The sequence below is a fragment of the Curcuma longa genome, chromosome 8 (genome assembly GCF_044706935.1).
Source record: "Curcuma longa cultivar G26 ecotype Majalengka, Jawa Barat chromosome 8, ITB_CL_G26_1.1, whole genome shotgun sequence".
NCBI lineage: Eukaryota > Viridiplantae > Streptophyta > Magnoliopsida > Zingiberales > Zingiberaceae > Curcuma > Curcuma longa.
Window position 1 is genome coordinate 11,226,157 of NC_133868.1, and position 16,182 is coordinate 11,242,338.

The 16,182-nt window shown below is 40.5% G+C and overlaps 1 protein-coding gene across 1 annotated transcript; it reads left to right on the forward strand.

Moving 5' to 3' along the window:
• Positions 1–12,320: 12,320 nt before the first annotated feature.
• LOC141833783 (transport inhibitor response 1-like protein) lies at positions 12,321–15,007 on the forward strand. Its single transcript, XM_074721279.1, has 3 exons — positions 12,321–13,202; positions 13,303–13,819; positions 13,909–15,007. The coding sequence occupies exons 1-3, from the start codon at positions 12,589–12,591 to the stop codon at positions 14,665–14,667; spliced, it is 1,890 nt and encodes a 629-aa protein (XP_074577380.1). The 5' UTR covers positions 12,321–12,588; the 3' UTR covers positions 14,668–15,007.
• The last annotated feature ends 1,175 nt before the right edge of the window (positions 15,008–16,182 follow it).

The following is a 16,182-nucleotide window of genomic DNA, read 5'->3' on the forward strand; positions in this document are numbered from 1 at the left end:
ATGTATGGTTATAGTGGGTGATATTTTAATAGTTCCTTTTCCTATGATTTTTAATGTTTCATTATTTCCAAAAGATACATTTCCCTTTTTCATGTATTTAATTTTGGTGAATTTACCTACGTCCCCGGTCATGTGGCTTGAACACCCGCTATCCAAAATCCACATGCCTTCGTCCTTCTTTTTGTTCACCTACATAATACGAAAAATATCTTTCTTAGGTATCCAAAAACTAGACTCACTAACATCAGAAAGATACTTTTTAGGTACCCAAGCTAGTTTTCCCTTAGTGCATGATTTGTTGGATTGCCTTCCTACAAGTGAGATGTATGAAACTTCCTTAGGTCTATATCCTAACCCAGCCTTGTTGTACACTGCCCTTTGACTGTTCAAGATTAGGTCTAGCTTTTGTGATCCTAAAGTAAATTTCTCTAAGCATGTCTTTAGTTTTTCATTTTCTTCCCTTAATTTTGTATTTTCTTTATCTAGGTCACCATGGTCACATGCAATTGTTTGAATCCTTCTAAGTTCTCCTTTTAATGCCTTGACCCTAGATTTCGATTTCTCTAATGCATGCTTAAGATAATTCATGGTACGAAAAAGCAATTTTTGTTTATGACTATCTAATACCTCATCCTCGCTAGAGGAGGATTCATCTTCGCTCGATGATGATTCGTCATTGCTTGAGGTATCTGATTCTCCTCTTCGTGCCATGAGCGCCATGTGTCTTGTGATGTGGCACGCTTCTTCATCATCGGATGATGATTCACTACTTGAATCGTCCCATTTGGCTTGAGCCACCATCACCTCCTTCTTCTTACTTTTGTCCTTTTTCCTCTTGTCTTTTGACTCATTCTCCTTTTTCAGGTTTGGACAGTTTGGCCTGATGTGTCCCTTTCTGTTGCATTCATAACAAACGACGTCAGTACCAAAACCTGAATTTTGACCATTACCTTGGTATGGTGTGAATGTCTTCTTGAAATTTCTCTTAGTAAATCTCTTAGTCTTCCCCATCATCTTCTTCACATAATGCGCCATTTCTTTTGAAGTTAGCTCTTCATCACTGTCTGAGGACTCTTCCTCAGATTCTGATGGTTCCTCCTTTTCCTTCTTCTTCTTCTTCTTCTCTTTATCTACAATCAAAGCAATACCTTTCTCCTGCGTGCCCATATTAGCTTGTTCGTGTAGTTGAAATTCACAAAATAATTCATCAAGCTTAACCACAGATAGATCCCTTGATACTTTATATGCATCCACCATAGATGCCCATAAAGTAGTTCGGGGAAAGGCTTGTAGCACATACCTTACAAGATCGCGGTTATCGATCTTTTCGCCGATCACATGGAGTCCATTTACAATTTCCTTGAATCTCCCATGCATTTGACTTACATTTTCATTTGATCTCATTGCGAAGGATTGTAGTTGACTCACAAGAAGATCCTTCTTGGCTCGTCTCGATTCAGTAGATCCTTCATTTAATTCGATCAATTTCTCCCATAATTCCTTTGCCGAATTGAAAGGTCCGACTTTGCTCAACTGCTCTTTTGATAGGCCGCATTGCAAGGTCGTTGTAGCTTTGGCGTTCGCTTGTGCTTTCTTGCATACATCCTTTGTCCAATCTTTCGAAGGAAGTGCTTTTCCCTCAAGATCTTTTGGTATTTCGAACCCATCTACAATACTGAACCAGTTTTCAATATCATTCATTAAATAGTATTCCATTCTACCTTTCCAGTAGGCGAAATCATTCCCATCGAAGTATGGTGGTCGTGCGGTGCTGTAACCCTCTTGAAATGCCATTAGTTGCTCCGGTTGATTGTTAGATCCTCCGAAACGGAACCTTGCTCTGATACCACTTGTTAGGATCGGTTGAATAGCTAGAGGGGGGGTGAATAGCGTTTCTCGATTTTTCTTGATCTTTCTCTGCACAGAGATTAGCGGAAGCAAAAATATAAAAGAGAAAGAAAGAGATCAACGCTAACCCGGTTCGTTTACTTGGTATCCACCTCCGCAGAGGTGACTAATCCAAGGATCCACACGCACGCACACACCCGATGCACTATGAATCTTCTCCTTCTCGAAAACCTCGAAGGCGGAGAAACCTTTACAACTTTTCAGATCTCCTCAAATATGATATGAAATATTGTCTAGGAGGAGAGAAAGAAAGCAGAGAATAGAGAACAAAAACGTTCTCAGAAGAAGCACAAAAGAATGAAAGAATGGCAAAAAGATTGAGTTGTTCTCGTGCAGGCTTCTTTTATAATCTCTGCAACATCAGTCGACTGCTGGCAGGGCCAGTCGACTGATGCCTTCAATCGGCAACAAAATCTCGCATTAAAGCGCATTAAATGCTTGCCTATTTTCTGCAACGTTCAAATAGCAGTCGACTGTCCAAGACCAGTCGACTGGAAACAGTCGACTCTCCATAACACCAGTCGACTGACCAGTCGACTCCTGTCTTCCTCTGGCTCGACTGATCTTTCTGTGTGCGTCTGATTTATGAGCAGTCGACTGCTGGCAGGGCCAGTCGACTGGTGAAGCTGAAAAATCCCATTTCAGCTTCTCTTGACCTAGACCTCGGCCTTCAAACACCTCCCACAGCCTCATGCCTCCCTGCACTAGCCTGAGATGCTTCCATCAGCTTTGTCATGTCAAGTCTTCGCCAAGACCACCCTTGGACTTCTCCTTGCCAAGACCACCCTTGGACTTTTCCTGGTCTGCTCCTCCATATAACTCCCTCCATACATAAATTCATGCCTTTAATGCCTCCGTCTTAGGTACCAAGCAAAGAATGATTTTTTTTACTAAGGGCAATTATTTGAGGCTGACGAGATGCCAACATAGAGTAATGTCCATGGTTCTATACAATGTATAAAAAGTAGATGTATGTTCTCCAGACCGCTATGTGAAGTACCAAAACACCCAATGTGAAATCAGTTACTATAACCTAGGCCAACTACTCACACTTATCCAGATGATCTAGCAGAGTAGATGATCGAGGCATAGTAGATCACTAGGACACGACAAAATAAAACTTCATGCATATATAGGATGCAAGTTCCCAAAATCATCTAGGGGTCTACCGAAGACCTATCTATATACATGCTCTTTGTCTGTGTTTGCTACCACTACCAAATGTACACTCTCACTCTCACTCATGGCACTATCAAAATGCATGTCCTCATAATCCTAACTAACCTGTATGTGTATCAAAATACATTCTCCCAAAGGGATCTAAAATATGATGTGTAATAGGGCATTATAAAAAAAAAAAAAGATGTATGCCCTCAAAGTTCATCTTTGCCAAAGTATCTGATCCGAGTATACATCAAGCACCCTTTAGACATGAATTTGTATCTTCTTGAAGATCAACTTTGTATTAAACTGTGTCTCCTCAAACATGTTGTGGCCCCATAGTCATCTGTAGAGAGGTAAATCAAGTATGCAATAAATCAACAGGAGGGAGGGCTTATTTCTAGGGTGGTGAGACCTCGAGAATCAACCCTTGCTGAATCCTACAAATCTACCTCCTGTGAACCAACTGCGCTAAGTCCTAGGGGCAAACATGATACATTAATGCTAACATGACAAGGTGGCGTGTCCTAGTCAGGGTGGAGGTCCCCTAGTACTGAAGTCTGAATGTCTGCAACATGTGCCGATATGTGGCCATCTAATGTCACATCTGTAGCCATGCTCTGACCCTCACCCAAAGTTGTCTAATTGGACCACACCTGAAGAGCACATGCTCCAGTGTCTCCTCCTCCTATTGATAAAAAGTGCATCATTTGTCCTTTAAGTTATCTCGTCTAGCTCATGCAGGAAGTCTCCCGTGCGCTGATAGACATAAAGTGAATGTTAGGACCTCTACGAGCTAGAGGGGGTGAATAGTTTTGATTGCTTCTTGTCTTGATTGTAGGCTCATCATTTGAATGCACAACGAAAATCTTGACTCAAACTTGCGGCCACATGCACAATTCTGAGATTTACTTGGTATCCATGTCTTAAGCGACTAATCCAAAGCCTACTGCTAGGGATCTCTCTCCACTATAAACTTTTCCTTTTTGGATACCTTCCGGATGCAAGAAACCTCTTACAAGTTGTTCTGATAATAAACACAAGCAAATACAAAGATACAAACGAAATCAAAAAAATTGAAACATACACGTTTACACAAGTGAACTTTGTTTTAGATGCTTGTTGTTGATTCTAATGTCTCTTGTTGGTTTGAAAATGTAGCAACACTTCATCCTAAACCCCCCAAGAATTGACACTGAAAATCTCCTCGATAATCTTCTTTTAAAGTCTTTAAGTTGGGATTAATTTTTGCCTATTAATCGACTAATCTTACCCATCAATCAATTGATATATCTTTGACACTATTCTTGTCATTGAACGACCATTGAACCTTCTAAAATTCTGTCTAATTTTATCAATTTTTTAAATATTAGTAGACTAATTAGACTGATCAAATGACCACTTGAATCGATTATCTTCTGTTCACTTCTGAAATAACACCAGTCGATTTATGATTCAGATTAATCAAATCAATTCTCTTCTATTCACTTCTGAAACAACACTAGTCAACTAATAATTATGATCAGTTGAATCGATTTACTTATATTAGATTCTAATTAAAATCAATCGACTATTACACATAATCAATTGACTGATATTGAGTAAAAATATAGATCTCTGAATGAGCTCCAATTCACATCTTAGATCGTCTCATTTTGATATCTGAATAAAAAATTATAGCCTTTGAAAGTTTGCTCTATCAGAACTTTCTCGCTGCCTAACATCCGATCAACTTTGATATGCCAAGACTTTCTCATTGCCTAGCATCTGATCAACCTTGACGTGTTAGGACTTCCTTATTACCGAGCATCCGATCAACCTTAACCTATCGAGATTTCATTGTTGCTTGGCATCCGGTCAACTCTGACCTATCGGGGCTTCATGCCCCATGCCAACTTTCTGTTGGACTTCCAACCGTCAAGTATATGATCAACCGTGACCCATTTGAACTTTCTTCTTATGCTAAATCTGTGTTAGACTTTCAATCACCAAGTGTTTGATCACCCATGACCCACTTGCCAACTCCCTGTTGAACTTACAATCACCAAGTATTTCATCAACCATGACCCATTTAGATTTTTTTGTCTCATGTCAACTCCATGTTGGACTTCCGATCACTAAGTATTCGGTCAACCATGACTTACATAACGTCTCACTTTACCACCTAACATATTAATCAAACATCAAAATCCTAACTCGAGCTTGGTTAACTTTAACCAAAGGTTAATTGCACCAAGTGAAAGCATGACTTAATTGAAGATATTTCTGCCACACTATCTTTACCCATGGTTTCCTAGGACTAGCATCTCTGAAACAATCATAAGTCCTCTGAATACCTCCCTTCCTCTAACTAAACCATACAATTACAGTTTGCCCTACAACCTATGGACTACTTGTCACGGCCAAAATATTATCTCTAATGTACAGTATCTTCTTAATGAGTGGGAAGTCTATGTGTCTGACTTGTCATTCTCATTTTAATAGAGAGGGAGGGGAAAAGAAAATAAATTTTTAATAAAAGATTAATATTTTATGTGAAATATGAAGAAATAACCTATTAAATCATAAAACAATCATGTTCATAATATATGAAATCAATCGAAAGAATATGAAAAAAGAGTAAATGAAATTCTTCATAAATGAGGACAAAATTTAAAAAAAAATTACATATCTACCTCTATAGATATGTAATAGACTTGGTAGAAAAAGAAGAAAAAAGAAAAACTTGAGTATTGGTGCAATCGACCTCTGGTCAAAATTGACTAAGTTAATCAAGCTCGAGTTGATTCGAAATGAATTTTGATATTTGATCAATATGTTAATTGATTGAGTGAGAGGTCAAGTAGGTCAAGGTTGACCGAATACTTGACAACCGATTAATATGATTAGTTAGTCGAGATAGAATCAAGTAAGTTAAGGTTATAAACTAGATACTTTAATTATAAGTTATGAAAAGTCCAAGTGGGTTGCGATTGATGAAACACTTGGTGATCAAAAGTTCAACAAGGAGTTGGCAAATGGGAAGTCCAAGTGGATTAAGGTGATCGGACACTTGATGATCGGAAGTCCAATAGAGAATTGCTAAATGGGAAGTCTAAGTGGGTTATGGATGATCATACACTTGGTGGTCTGAAGTCCAACATGGAGTTGACATGAGACAAAAAGTCCAAATGGGTCATGCCTGATGGGATACATGGTGATCGAAAGTCCAATAGGGAATTAGCTAGTGAAAAATCCAAGTGGGTTGTGGGTGATTGGATACATGGCTGTCAAAAGCCCAATATAGAATTGGCACGAGATGAAAAGTCCAAGTGGGACACAGTTGACCGAATAATTAATGATAAAAAGTCCACATAGGTTAAGAAAAATTGGATGTTTGACATGGATGAAGTCCTAGTAGGTCAAGGGTAATCTGATGCTAAGAGTGTGAAGTCTCGATAGGTCAAGGGTGACTAGATGTTGAGTAAAGGAAGTCCTAGTAGGTCGAGGTCAATCGGATACTTGGCGAAATGAGTTTTCAACTTTGGAAAGATTGAAATAGGAGTAGAAATTGATTGATAGGAAGGGGCAATCAATTGCTAAAAGTGTACTTGGGGTGTTCGAACTCAAGGTGCTTGAGTGAGTGCCCAACAATCCACTCGGACTCTAGCTACTCGAGTTTAGGGTGCTCGGGCGTGCACGGGAGTCAACACACAGGAACTCACTCGAACTCAAGGTGCTCGGGCGAGTGCCCAACAACCCACTCTGACTCAGGTTGATCGAGTTTATGGTGCTCTGGAGCGCACAGGAACCAACTCGGACTTGAGGTTCTTGATAGCGTGCTCAAAACTCAAGCTACTCGGACGCGCAAGGCACTCGAGCAATCGACTGTGAGAGCACCTAGAAGTGGGCAAATTGGAATCCACTCAGACTCGAAGTGCTCGGGAGAGCATTTGAAACTCGAGCTACTCGGAAGCGCGACACACTCGAGCAGTTAACCGCAAGCACACGCACAATTGTTGCGCACGAACAGAGTCGAGTGACTATTGAACCGTGAATTCACTAGCAATTGATTGTTGTTGTGGTGCAATAATTGATTGGTACATAACGTCGGGCAAACAGAAGTTTACCAAATCAATTAGCCAGTTTGACTGGTGGCTATCAATCGATTGTTGTGTCTCAACAATCGATTAATGGTGATCAAACTACGTGAAAAGAGTCATTCTATAGGTGTCAATGATAGAATTATAGTGAAGCAATCAATTGATGAAGACTAGCAATCGATTGCTAGTCGGAAATCAGCCCTAACAACAACTTATATAAACAAGGATTTTAAGGCAAATCGAAGGTGTTGATTCTTGAGGCTTTGGACATGAAGTACTGTTACATTTTCAACTATCAAAAAACAATCTAAAGCAACAAGAAATCATCTAAAGCAAAGATTTCACTTCACTTGTAAAGTTACTTTCATGTTCATTTGTATTTATATTGCTTATATTTGCTGTGAAAAGGTTATAAGAGGTTTCTCCATCTCCGAAAAGTATCCAAGAAGTTAAAGGTTAGTAGTGATAGTCGTTAAGACTAAACCTTAGACGTAATCACCTTGGGAGATGGTGAACCAAATAAAACCAACAATATTGTGCATGTGACATTGACTTTGATTTAAGTTTTCCACTACGCATTCAAACGATGAATACAAAATCAAGGCAAAGTAATCAGAACTATTCACTCCTCCTCTCTTCCTCTAGCTCACACGAATCCTAACATTGAGCATTATTTAGAAGGTCTCTTTTTAGAAATCTTCCCTACTTTTCTTCAGACTTCTAATCATTAGTGATTAAAGATACAAAGAAGCATCTCCTAGATTTAAGTTGTGGCACCAAATGTAGCAAAATGGCCTCCTCACCCAGCAATTATGCCATTGATTGTGTCTTGCACTATCTTGCCTCCTAAAACCACAACAAGAGCAAGATATGCATGATTATTAACCATTGCCAACTCGGTCATATACCTCAAAGATCACCATGTTGAGCATTCACATTAACATGAAGGAAAAAGAAGTTAGGCCAATTTTTGGAGAAAATATTTAAAGGGATTTACAACATTTAAAATTGCAAAATATGAATTACTCATCTAAATTTACAATGACAAAAATAATGGAAGTGTGATTAGATGTTCTTCTACCATAATATTATTGTGATGGTTCCAAGTGATCATAGAAGGTCATATATCTTTTGCATTTGGCATAATGTAGTTATAACATTTTCCTTTAGCAAAGGCCTTGTAATAAAATTGTGAGTTATCTCAAAATTTTATAAAAGACTCATATCATCTTACCTCATTTCTCCTTTTCACTATTTTTACCATTGCCCAATGCCAATGCCATGCCAAATCTAACACCAAGCCTTCCAATGTGTCGAATGATGCTAACGACCTACACCATCATCTTCCTCCCTTTGATGTTATCACTACTTCCACCAACGTCGACATTGACAATTTCAATTTTTTTTTTTGCTCCTTCTGTCTCTCCTCCATTTAACATTATTGTCATTATATTCCTCCTTCCTCTTTTGTACCAACATTCACAACAATACTCTTTCACCCATTGATCAACTAAAATAATTAAGGAGAGAATTAATTAATCAATCATAGTTAAGTCACATATATAATCCAGTTAATTCTAAAAATAATTAATCCATTTCATAAATAGGTCAAACTCTTTCTTTTTCAAACATGTACACACTCATGACTCAAACCTAAATTTACAAATTTGCAAGTCAAGCAACATCATGTAAACAAATCATATCTTCTTTTTTGCCTTTCCTAGTGCTCCTCATCCTCCTTCTCATGGACCTACCCTGCCTTCTTCTACATTTACTACTTATACCTTCCTCCTCCATCATCATTAATATTGATCCTCTTAGCTAGCTACCGTATTCCTTTGACAACCCATATAAGCTTGTTTACCCTCCAACCTAGTCATAGTCCATCCACCGCACCTACTTCAATTGCATTTTTTTCCCTCTACCTACAAGGTTGTCTAGTACCTTGTGCATGTTTAGTCCAAGTGCCTTAAGTGAAACAATTGCCATAGCTCACTCTTCTCATAATGTCATTTTTTACCACCTCTAATCTTCCTCCTCATGGATATACTAGCTTTTCTTGCCCACCTTTTTTTAATCCATCAACTCCTATCCCCCTCCTCATTATCATTAACATTACCCCTCTAAGTTAGTTGCCCTATTCCACTGATTACCCTTCTGATCTCTTTTAACCTTCAACTTGATCATAGTTCATCCACATCTACTTTAAATGAGTTCTTATTTTGGTGCCCTTGTGCAAAGTAATTGTGATAATATACTCTTTCAATTTTTAAGGGTAGGAATGCCTTGATTTGTGTTACAAGCATGCGGAATTAACTACCTTTATTTCTCCTAATTTGTATAAGGGCATCTATTTCTTTTTACAAATGAAATAATTCTTGTAAATAGATATCAATATTGTTGGATAAAGCCCAAGAACAAAATCATGAGGGCTTAGATTCAAAATGGATAATATCATACCATTGTATAGATATTTTGATTCTATCGGTACTAATAAGTGGTATCAGAGCGAGGTCGCTCTTCACCGGACTAACCGTCGGAAGAGCCATGATCCAGATCTAATCATGTGTGTTGAATCTTAAACAAAAGAAATGAGTGCTTCCGTATCTGAATCAAGAGGACCAGACACCAGGCAGAAAGCCCTAGTTGCGACTAGGCAGGAAGTCCTAGTAGATTGAGTGGACCGAGGGGCAGGAAGTCCTAATAGGTCAGGTGGACCGAGGGGCAGAAAGTCCTAGTTGCGGCTAGATAGAAAGTCCTAGTAGGTCGGGTGGACCAAGGGGCAGGAAGTCCTAGTAGGTCGGGTGGACCGAGGGGCAAAAAATCCTTATAAGTCGAGGATTCGAACATCAAACGGAGGCCTATATATGGTCCTTTGTTTGAGGAGAGGATTGTTGGATTGAAAGTGTACAAACATAGTCCCACATTTAAAACAAATAGAAAAGATCATGGATTTAAAGGATGTAAGATATCTCTATTGGAATGAAGCCTTTTGGGTAGAGCCCAAGAACAAAACCATGAGGGCTTAGGTCCGAAATGGACAATATAATACCATTATAGAGATATTTTGATTCTATCGGTACTAACAAATATTTCACATATCTAGGTCATCCACTCAGTGAATCAATAAAGAGATATTTCAACAATGTTAAGTACAATTAATATTTTTCACTCTTTATATTATTTTGAATTTTGATGAGTCCCCACGGGTGCCCAGTTGGCTAAAGGGTGACATACTTAATATAATGGAGTAAAGGAACAATTTTTGACGAACGCATATATCCTAGAGGAAAAAAAAAATCCCCTTCCACTTAGATTGAGAACTATATAAGTTTTATAATGCCTATTTTGTAAAAACACACAAATTCTATTCACTTGTATTTTCAAATAAAAAATAAAAGAGGAATACCATTAATAGGTGAATTTATTTTAGAGGTTATATATATATATATAATGAAATTGAATATCATTTATAGGTATTTATAATGCCAATTGATTAGAATATTTTGGTGGATATAATTGTTTATCCAAGTCATGAAATACATTATTGCACAAAGTCCATCAAAGTATATAATTAAGTTGAACAATGGACAACATGTAAAACTAAATCAAAAGATGACTGAATGGACGTGTGCCCTACATTATAGATGTATAACTAAGTGTAACTTCCTAGTGATTTCTTTGAAGATGATGATGGATCTATTGTGTGTAACCTATCAAAGAGATATATAAGACAAATGATTCATTCAAACATATTATGAATGAGTAAAGATAAAGATACATCAAATAAAAATTTAATCTTCCCTAAAATTCATGCATCATTGTCACTTTCGTATAGATGAGATGATACTAAAGAGGACAATGCATATGAAGCCAATAGCAAGAAGAATTGTTGCTTAAGTACTATTATAGATCATAATTACCTTTAAGATAACTAGATGTTTCTGATAATTTATTTTAAATAAAGAATTTGTTTGTATATGGTTTAAATGAATTGATAAGATAAATAATTCACTCAATTATAATATGGGGAGTGAGCCGGAATCTAATATGCATCAAACAAAGACTTAGCCTTCCTCAAAAGGCATGCATCATTTTCATATCATATTGATAATATTAAAGAGGGCAATGTATATATATGAATCCAATAACAAAATTAAAATAGGCTTGTGACAAAGGAAGAAGATTTGTTACCAAACTATGCTAGCTCATGATCACCTTCCTAATCATGAGAAAGGGTTGACTCCATTCCAAATCGAGAGAAAGAGAGAGAGAGTTGCAATTGGGATGGTGGGGTTGAGTGGGCATTGCAACAAGGTCTTTATCCGAGAGAGGGTAAGGCAAAAAGAACCTAAAAAGAAATCTAAACTACTCCTTTTTCTATTATAACCTTTTGTTCACTTAAATCATTGAATCGGTTTTAAAATCAAATCGCACTCAAACTCAATTGTCCAGCCTAAGAAACCATCCAACACCTTAAAAAGATTCTAACGCTAAGAGATGCTCCTAAATGAGAAAATTTAAAACTATCTCTATATTTTGATTAAAGGTCATCAGATAACATGCTGGTTATTATTTATTAGAATCCAACAGAGTCAATCTCTAACACCATTTCGACAACTCAACTCGACAAGCATTCCAATAAATAAAAATCTTCATGCGTTGCTAGCTTTTAAGAAAAGAAAGCTCAACAAGAGGATAACTTGGACCATTCTCTAATTCACATTCATCCTTTAGCAAAAGGAACCAGAATCTTCTACATTTGAGGATTTACGTGCCATGTCTGTTAAGATTTTCTGAGTGTTGAAAGATGCAAGCAAAGATGCTAAAGATTGTCCAAAGCCCCAAATTTATAATTGAAATATAGCCTGGGAGACAACATGAATCTTAATACCTAAACAAGAAATGGGTGTTTAGATTTATTCCTCGTTCACAGTCCACGCTGCATCCACTCTTCTTTGCTTTGCTTTGCTTTGCGACGGTGAGTGATCAGCTGCTAGCTGCAGTCGAAGAGTAAACAGGGTGGAGGTGTGTACGGCCGCAAGGTGGTGCTGGGTTTAACAAACACGAGGAGCAGCCAAGCAACAAGTGGGCGTTGTTTTTTGGTCCGTCTGCAGATTGATGGATAAACAAATCCAAAGTAGATCACTGTTGAGAGACGCCCATTGCCTATTTGCCTGTGGTTGTGAATCCAAGTCTGGCTTCGGTCAAAAAACTCGCACCTCACATGAGGGGGGAGCCAGAGGGAGAGAGAGAGGAGCGAGCGGTTGTTTGTTTTTTTTTTTCGCCCTTGTGTTCTCCAGCTCCTCCGATCTCCTGCTTTGCTATTTTTGGTGATTCTGTGCTTGTTTGTGCTCTAGATTTCTTCCTCCGCGGTTATTGTGTTGCATAAAAATTGGATTTTTATGCATTAGTGGGATCCTGTGAGTCGTTTCAGATGACGGAGGACGGGGATGGCGAGGAGAAGGATGAAGAGAAGCAGAGGATGTCGCCTGCTCACGGCGGCGGTGGCGGCGGAAGCTCTGGTGCAGCTTCTTCGTCGTCGAAGATGGGGAGAGTGCGAGGCGGCGGGGAGCGGGCAGACCAGCCTCCGCCCTTCTCCGACCAGGTGCTGGAGAATGTGATCGAGAACGTGCTGGAGTTCCTGGAGTACCGGCGTGACCGGAACGCGGCGTCGCTGGTGTGTAGGTCGTGGTACCGGGCGGAGGCGCAGACCCGGCGCGAGGTCTTCATTGGCAACTGCTACGCGGTGTCGCCGGCCCGGGCTATAGCGCGGTTCCGCGCAGCCCGGGCTCTCGTCCTCAAGGGCCGCCCCCGCTTCGCCGACTTCAACCTCGTCCCGGCCGGGTGGGGCGCCCGTTTCTCGCCCTGGGTCGCTGCCATGGCTCCCGCTTACCCATGGCTCGAGCGGGTCTGCCTCAAGCGCATGACCGTCTCTGACGCTGATCTCGCTCTCCTCGCCCGCTCCTTCCCTTCCTTCCGCGATCTCACCCTCATCTGCTGCGACGGATTCGGCACCCCCGGCCTGGCCACCATCGCCGAGCTTTGCAGGTTCGATTTCTCTCCTCTTCTCTCGACATTCTACCCTCCAACCCTAATTCTGCACCTCAAATTTGTGGGCAATCGATTGACTACTATCAGTTCTCTGTAGGAATCTGAGAGTGTTAGATCTGATCGAGAACGATGTGGAGGACGAGGACGAGCAGGTGGCGGATTGGATTTCCAAGTTCCCCGAGACAACCGCCTGCCTCGAGTCACTCTCATTCGAATGCGTGAATTGCCCGGTCAACTTCGGCGCCTTGGAGGCGCTCGTCGTCCGCTCGCGCTCCCTCCGCCGCCTCCGGGTCAATCAGCACGTCTCTATCCACCAACTCCGCCGCCTGATGGAGCGCGCGCCGCAGCTCACACAGCTGGGCACCGGCTCCTTCCACTCGGTGTCCGGGGCGGCCGACGCACCAGACCTCGACATCGTGGACCTCGAGTCCACTTACGCTGCCTCCAAGTCCCTCGTTTGCCTCTCGGGATTCCGTATGCTAGAGCATGAGTACCTTCCAGCCATCTACCCTGTTTGCGCAAACCTTGTATCCCTCAACTTGAGCTATGCCATGATTACTGCGGAGCAGCTCAGGCCAGCCATTATCCAATGCCACAATCTTCTCACCTTCTGGGTATTCCGCATCCCTTTCTTCCACTGCCCTTGTTTGTCGAATTCAACTATAGTGTTGGCTATGCAACTGATTTGCTATTTGACCATTAGGTTCTCGACACCATCGGCGATGAGGGTCTCCAAGAAGTGGCCAAGACCTGTAAGAATCTCTCCGAGCTTAGGGTGTTCCCTTTGGATCCCTCTGAGGACTCTGAGGGCTCTGTGTCCGACTCTGGTCTTGTGGCCATCTCCGAGGGCTGTCCTAATCTTCGCTCAATTCTGTACTTCTGTCAACGGATGACGAATGCGGCTGTCGTGGCCATGTCCAAGAATTGCCCCGATCTGGTTGTTTTTCGCCTTTGCATCATGGGCCGCTGCCGTCCTGACCAGATCACCGGCGAACCCATGGATGAAGGTTTTGGAGCTATCGTCATGAATTGCAAGAAGCTAACCAGGCTGGCTGTTTCTGGCCTCCTCACTGATAGGGTCTTTGAGTACATTGCAAATCATGGGAAGCTAGTCCGCACCCTCTCCGTGGCATTCGCCGGGAACACCGACTTGAGTTTGAAATATGTTCTCGAAGGCTGTCCAAATTTGCAGAAGCTGGAGATCAGGGACAGCCCCTTCGGTGATGCAGGTCTCCTCTCAGGGATCCACCATTTTTACAACATGAGATTTGTGTGGATGTCTTCGTGCAAGCTATCTTTGACAGGCTGCAAGGAAGTGGCTCGGAGCCAACCTCACTTGGTGGTTGAAGTAATCGGGGAATGGCCGCAGGACCTTGATAGTGATGCGGTCGAGAAGCTGTACTTATATCGTTCCCTGGATGGACCAAGGGAAGATGCACCACCTTTTGTTAAGATCTTGTGAGTTTTAATTTTGGTAGAAACACTAGCAGGAAGATGGAATTTGCCATTTCTATGTGTAGGTTCCTGAGGAGCTCATTTCGAAAAGAAACCTTCGATCCAGTTTAAGTCCATGGGATGCTTCCATCTACGAAACGAAGAGGGGATAGTTCCATTTTTCAGTGATGTATTTGTAGTAATGACTGCTTGTAGGAATAGGATGGATAGCTTCATGCTCTTTCACTGCCCCTCAACTCTCCACGTTGTTCATCTTCTCTCCATTCCCTAAACTGAAACTGTCGAGTAAACAACTGTTTTTCCACAGGATTTCCAAGTCACCGATGAGAGATTTATTGTTTTCGAAACGTGTTCTTGTTAAGTACCTTGTTTCATCATTTGTTTGACACAAAATGCTTGAAAGATCCTTTTGTTTTGAGCTAAAGAGGACTGTTCATCTGCTATTCGGGTCGGCCGTTAAATGGTTGATTACTACTGTAGGATCTTCAATAATGGCACTGACTTTTTGAATGCTTTGGATTCTTCTGGTGGTGATTGATGTGTGCCTGAAATCTACTAACGATTTGATCATTGTGATCATTGTGCTCTGCTCTGCCATTACAATATTACGTGAAAGTTACAGCTCGTTGCTGTCGTCCTGAAGATCAGTAGCAGTTAGGTCTTGCTCAATCACTGGTGAATTATACCCTTTATTTTTAAAAAAAATATATTTTCCAGTTGAACACGAAACAGTCTACTGCTCACTCAACTTTTTATTTATTTGTTTTTTTTACTTATTAAGTAAATTTCGAATCATCATAAAATAAATGCGTCTCTGATAAATCCGTATGCGTACTATCAATGCCACTGTTTGCTCTATGATCCATCAAGGTCTTAAATTAAGAAGTGACAACCTGCTTCCACTCTGTTTCCCTGAGACCACCATTAAAGAACCAGCTAGCTGTTTCAGAAACTGAGGATAGAATCGTAAAATTAATTGCAAAATTATTCATACAGTTAAATTCACTATATTTACTTGTATTTTTCTTCTTCTCTCTGTTTTGCCAGTACTTGTTCTAACTCGAGATGAAGCAGGACTCCTGTGATTGATAAGTCATGCGACCACTGACAGAAGGTGGGTGGAAAGGAAAATTTGGTGGGTGAAAAAAGATAAAATTTAGATGAAGAACAGATGCCAAGATTTTATTTGGCTTCTGGGCTCGAGCATCGCAGCCATTGACTGACAGATGGTGGGTGAAAAGAAAGAATTCAGATAAGGAACAGATGCCGATATTTCATTAGGGTTCTGGACTTGTGATTAGATCATGAGACTGATAGGAAAAGAGAATTTGTGTAATGTGCCATCTGTGCATCCGTTTGGAGAACAAAATATCAACTTGCTTTAGATAGAGAAATTGATCATAGATTTAGAATGGAGAAGGGTAATGAGTTGTTCTTCGTACTTTTAAAAATTAAGTGAAGATTTCTTTCTTTCACCGTGTAAGGAGACTCAAATGGACTAGGGAACACCAAGGCTAACTAA

Bases quoted from the DNA above. Each gene is read 5' to 3' on its own strand.
- LOC141833783 (XM_074721279.1), top strand. From the start codon at position 12,589: ATGACGGAGGACGGGGATGGCGAGGAGAAGGATGAAGAGAAGCAGAGG. The intron at 13,203-13,302 runs GTTCGATTTCTC...AGTTCTCTGTAG, and splicing joins ACCATCGCCGAGCTTTGCAG to GAATCTGAGAGTGTTAGATC. The intron at 13,820-13,908 runs GTATTCCGCATC...TTTGACCATTAG, and splicing joins ACAATCTTCTCACCTTCTGG to GTTCTCGACACCATCGGCGA.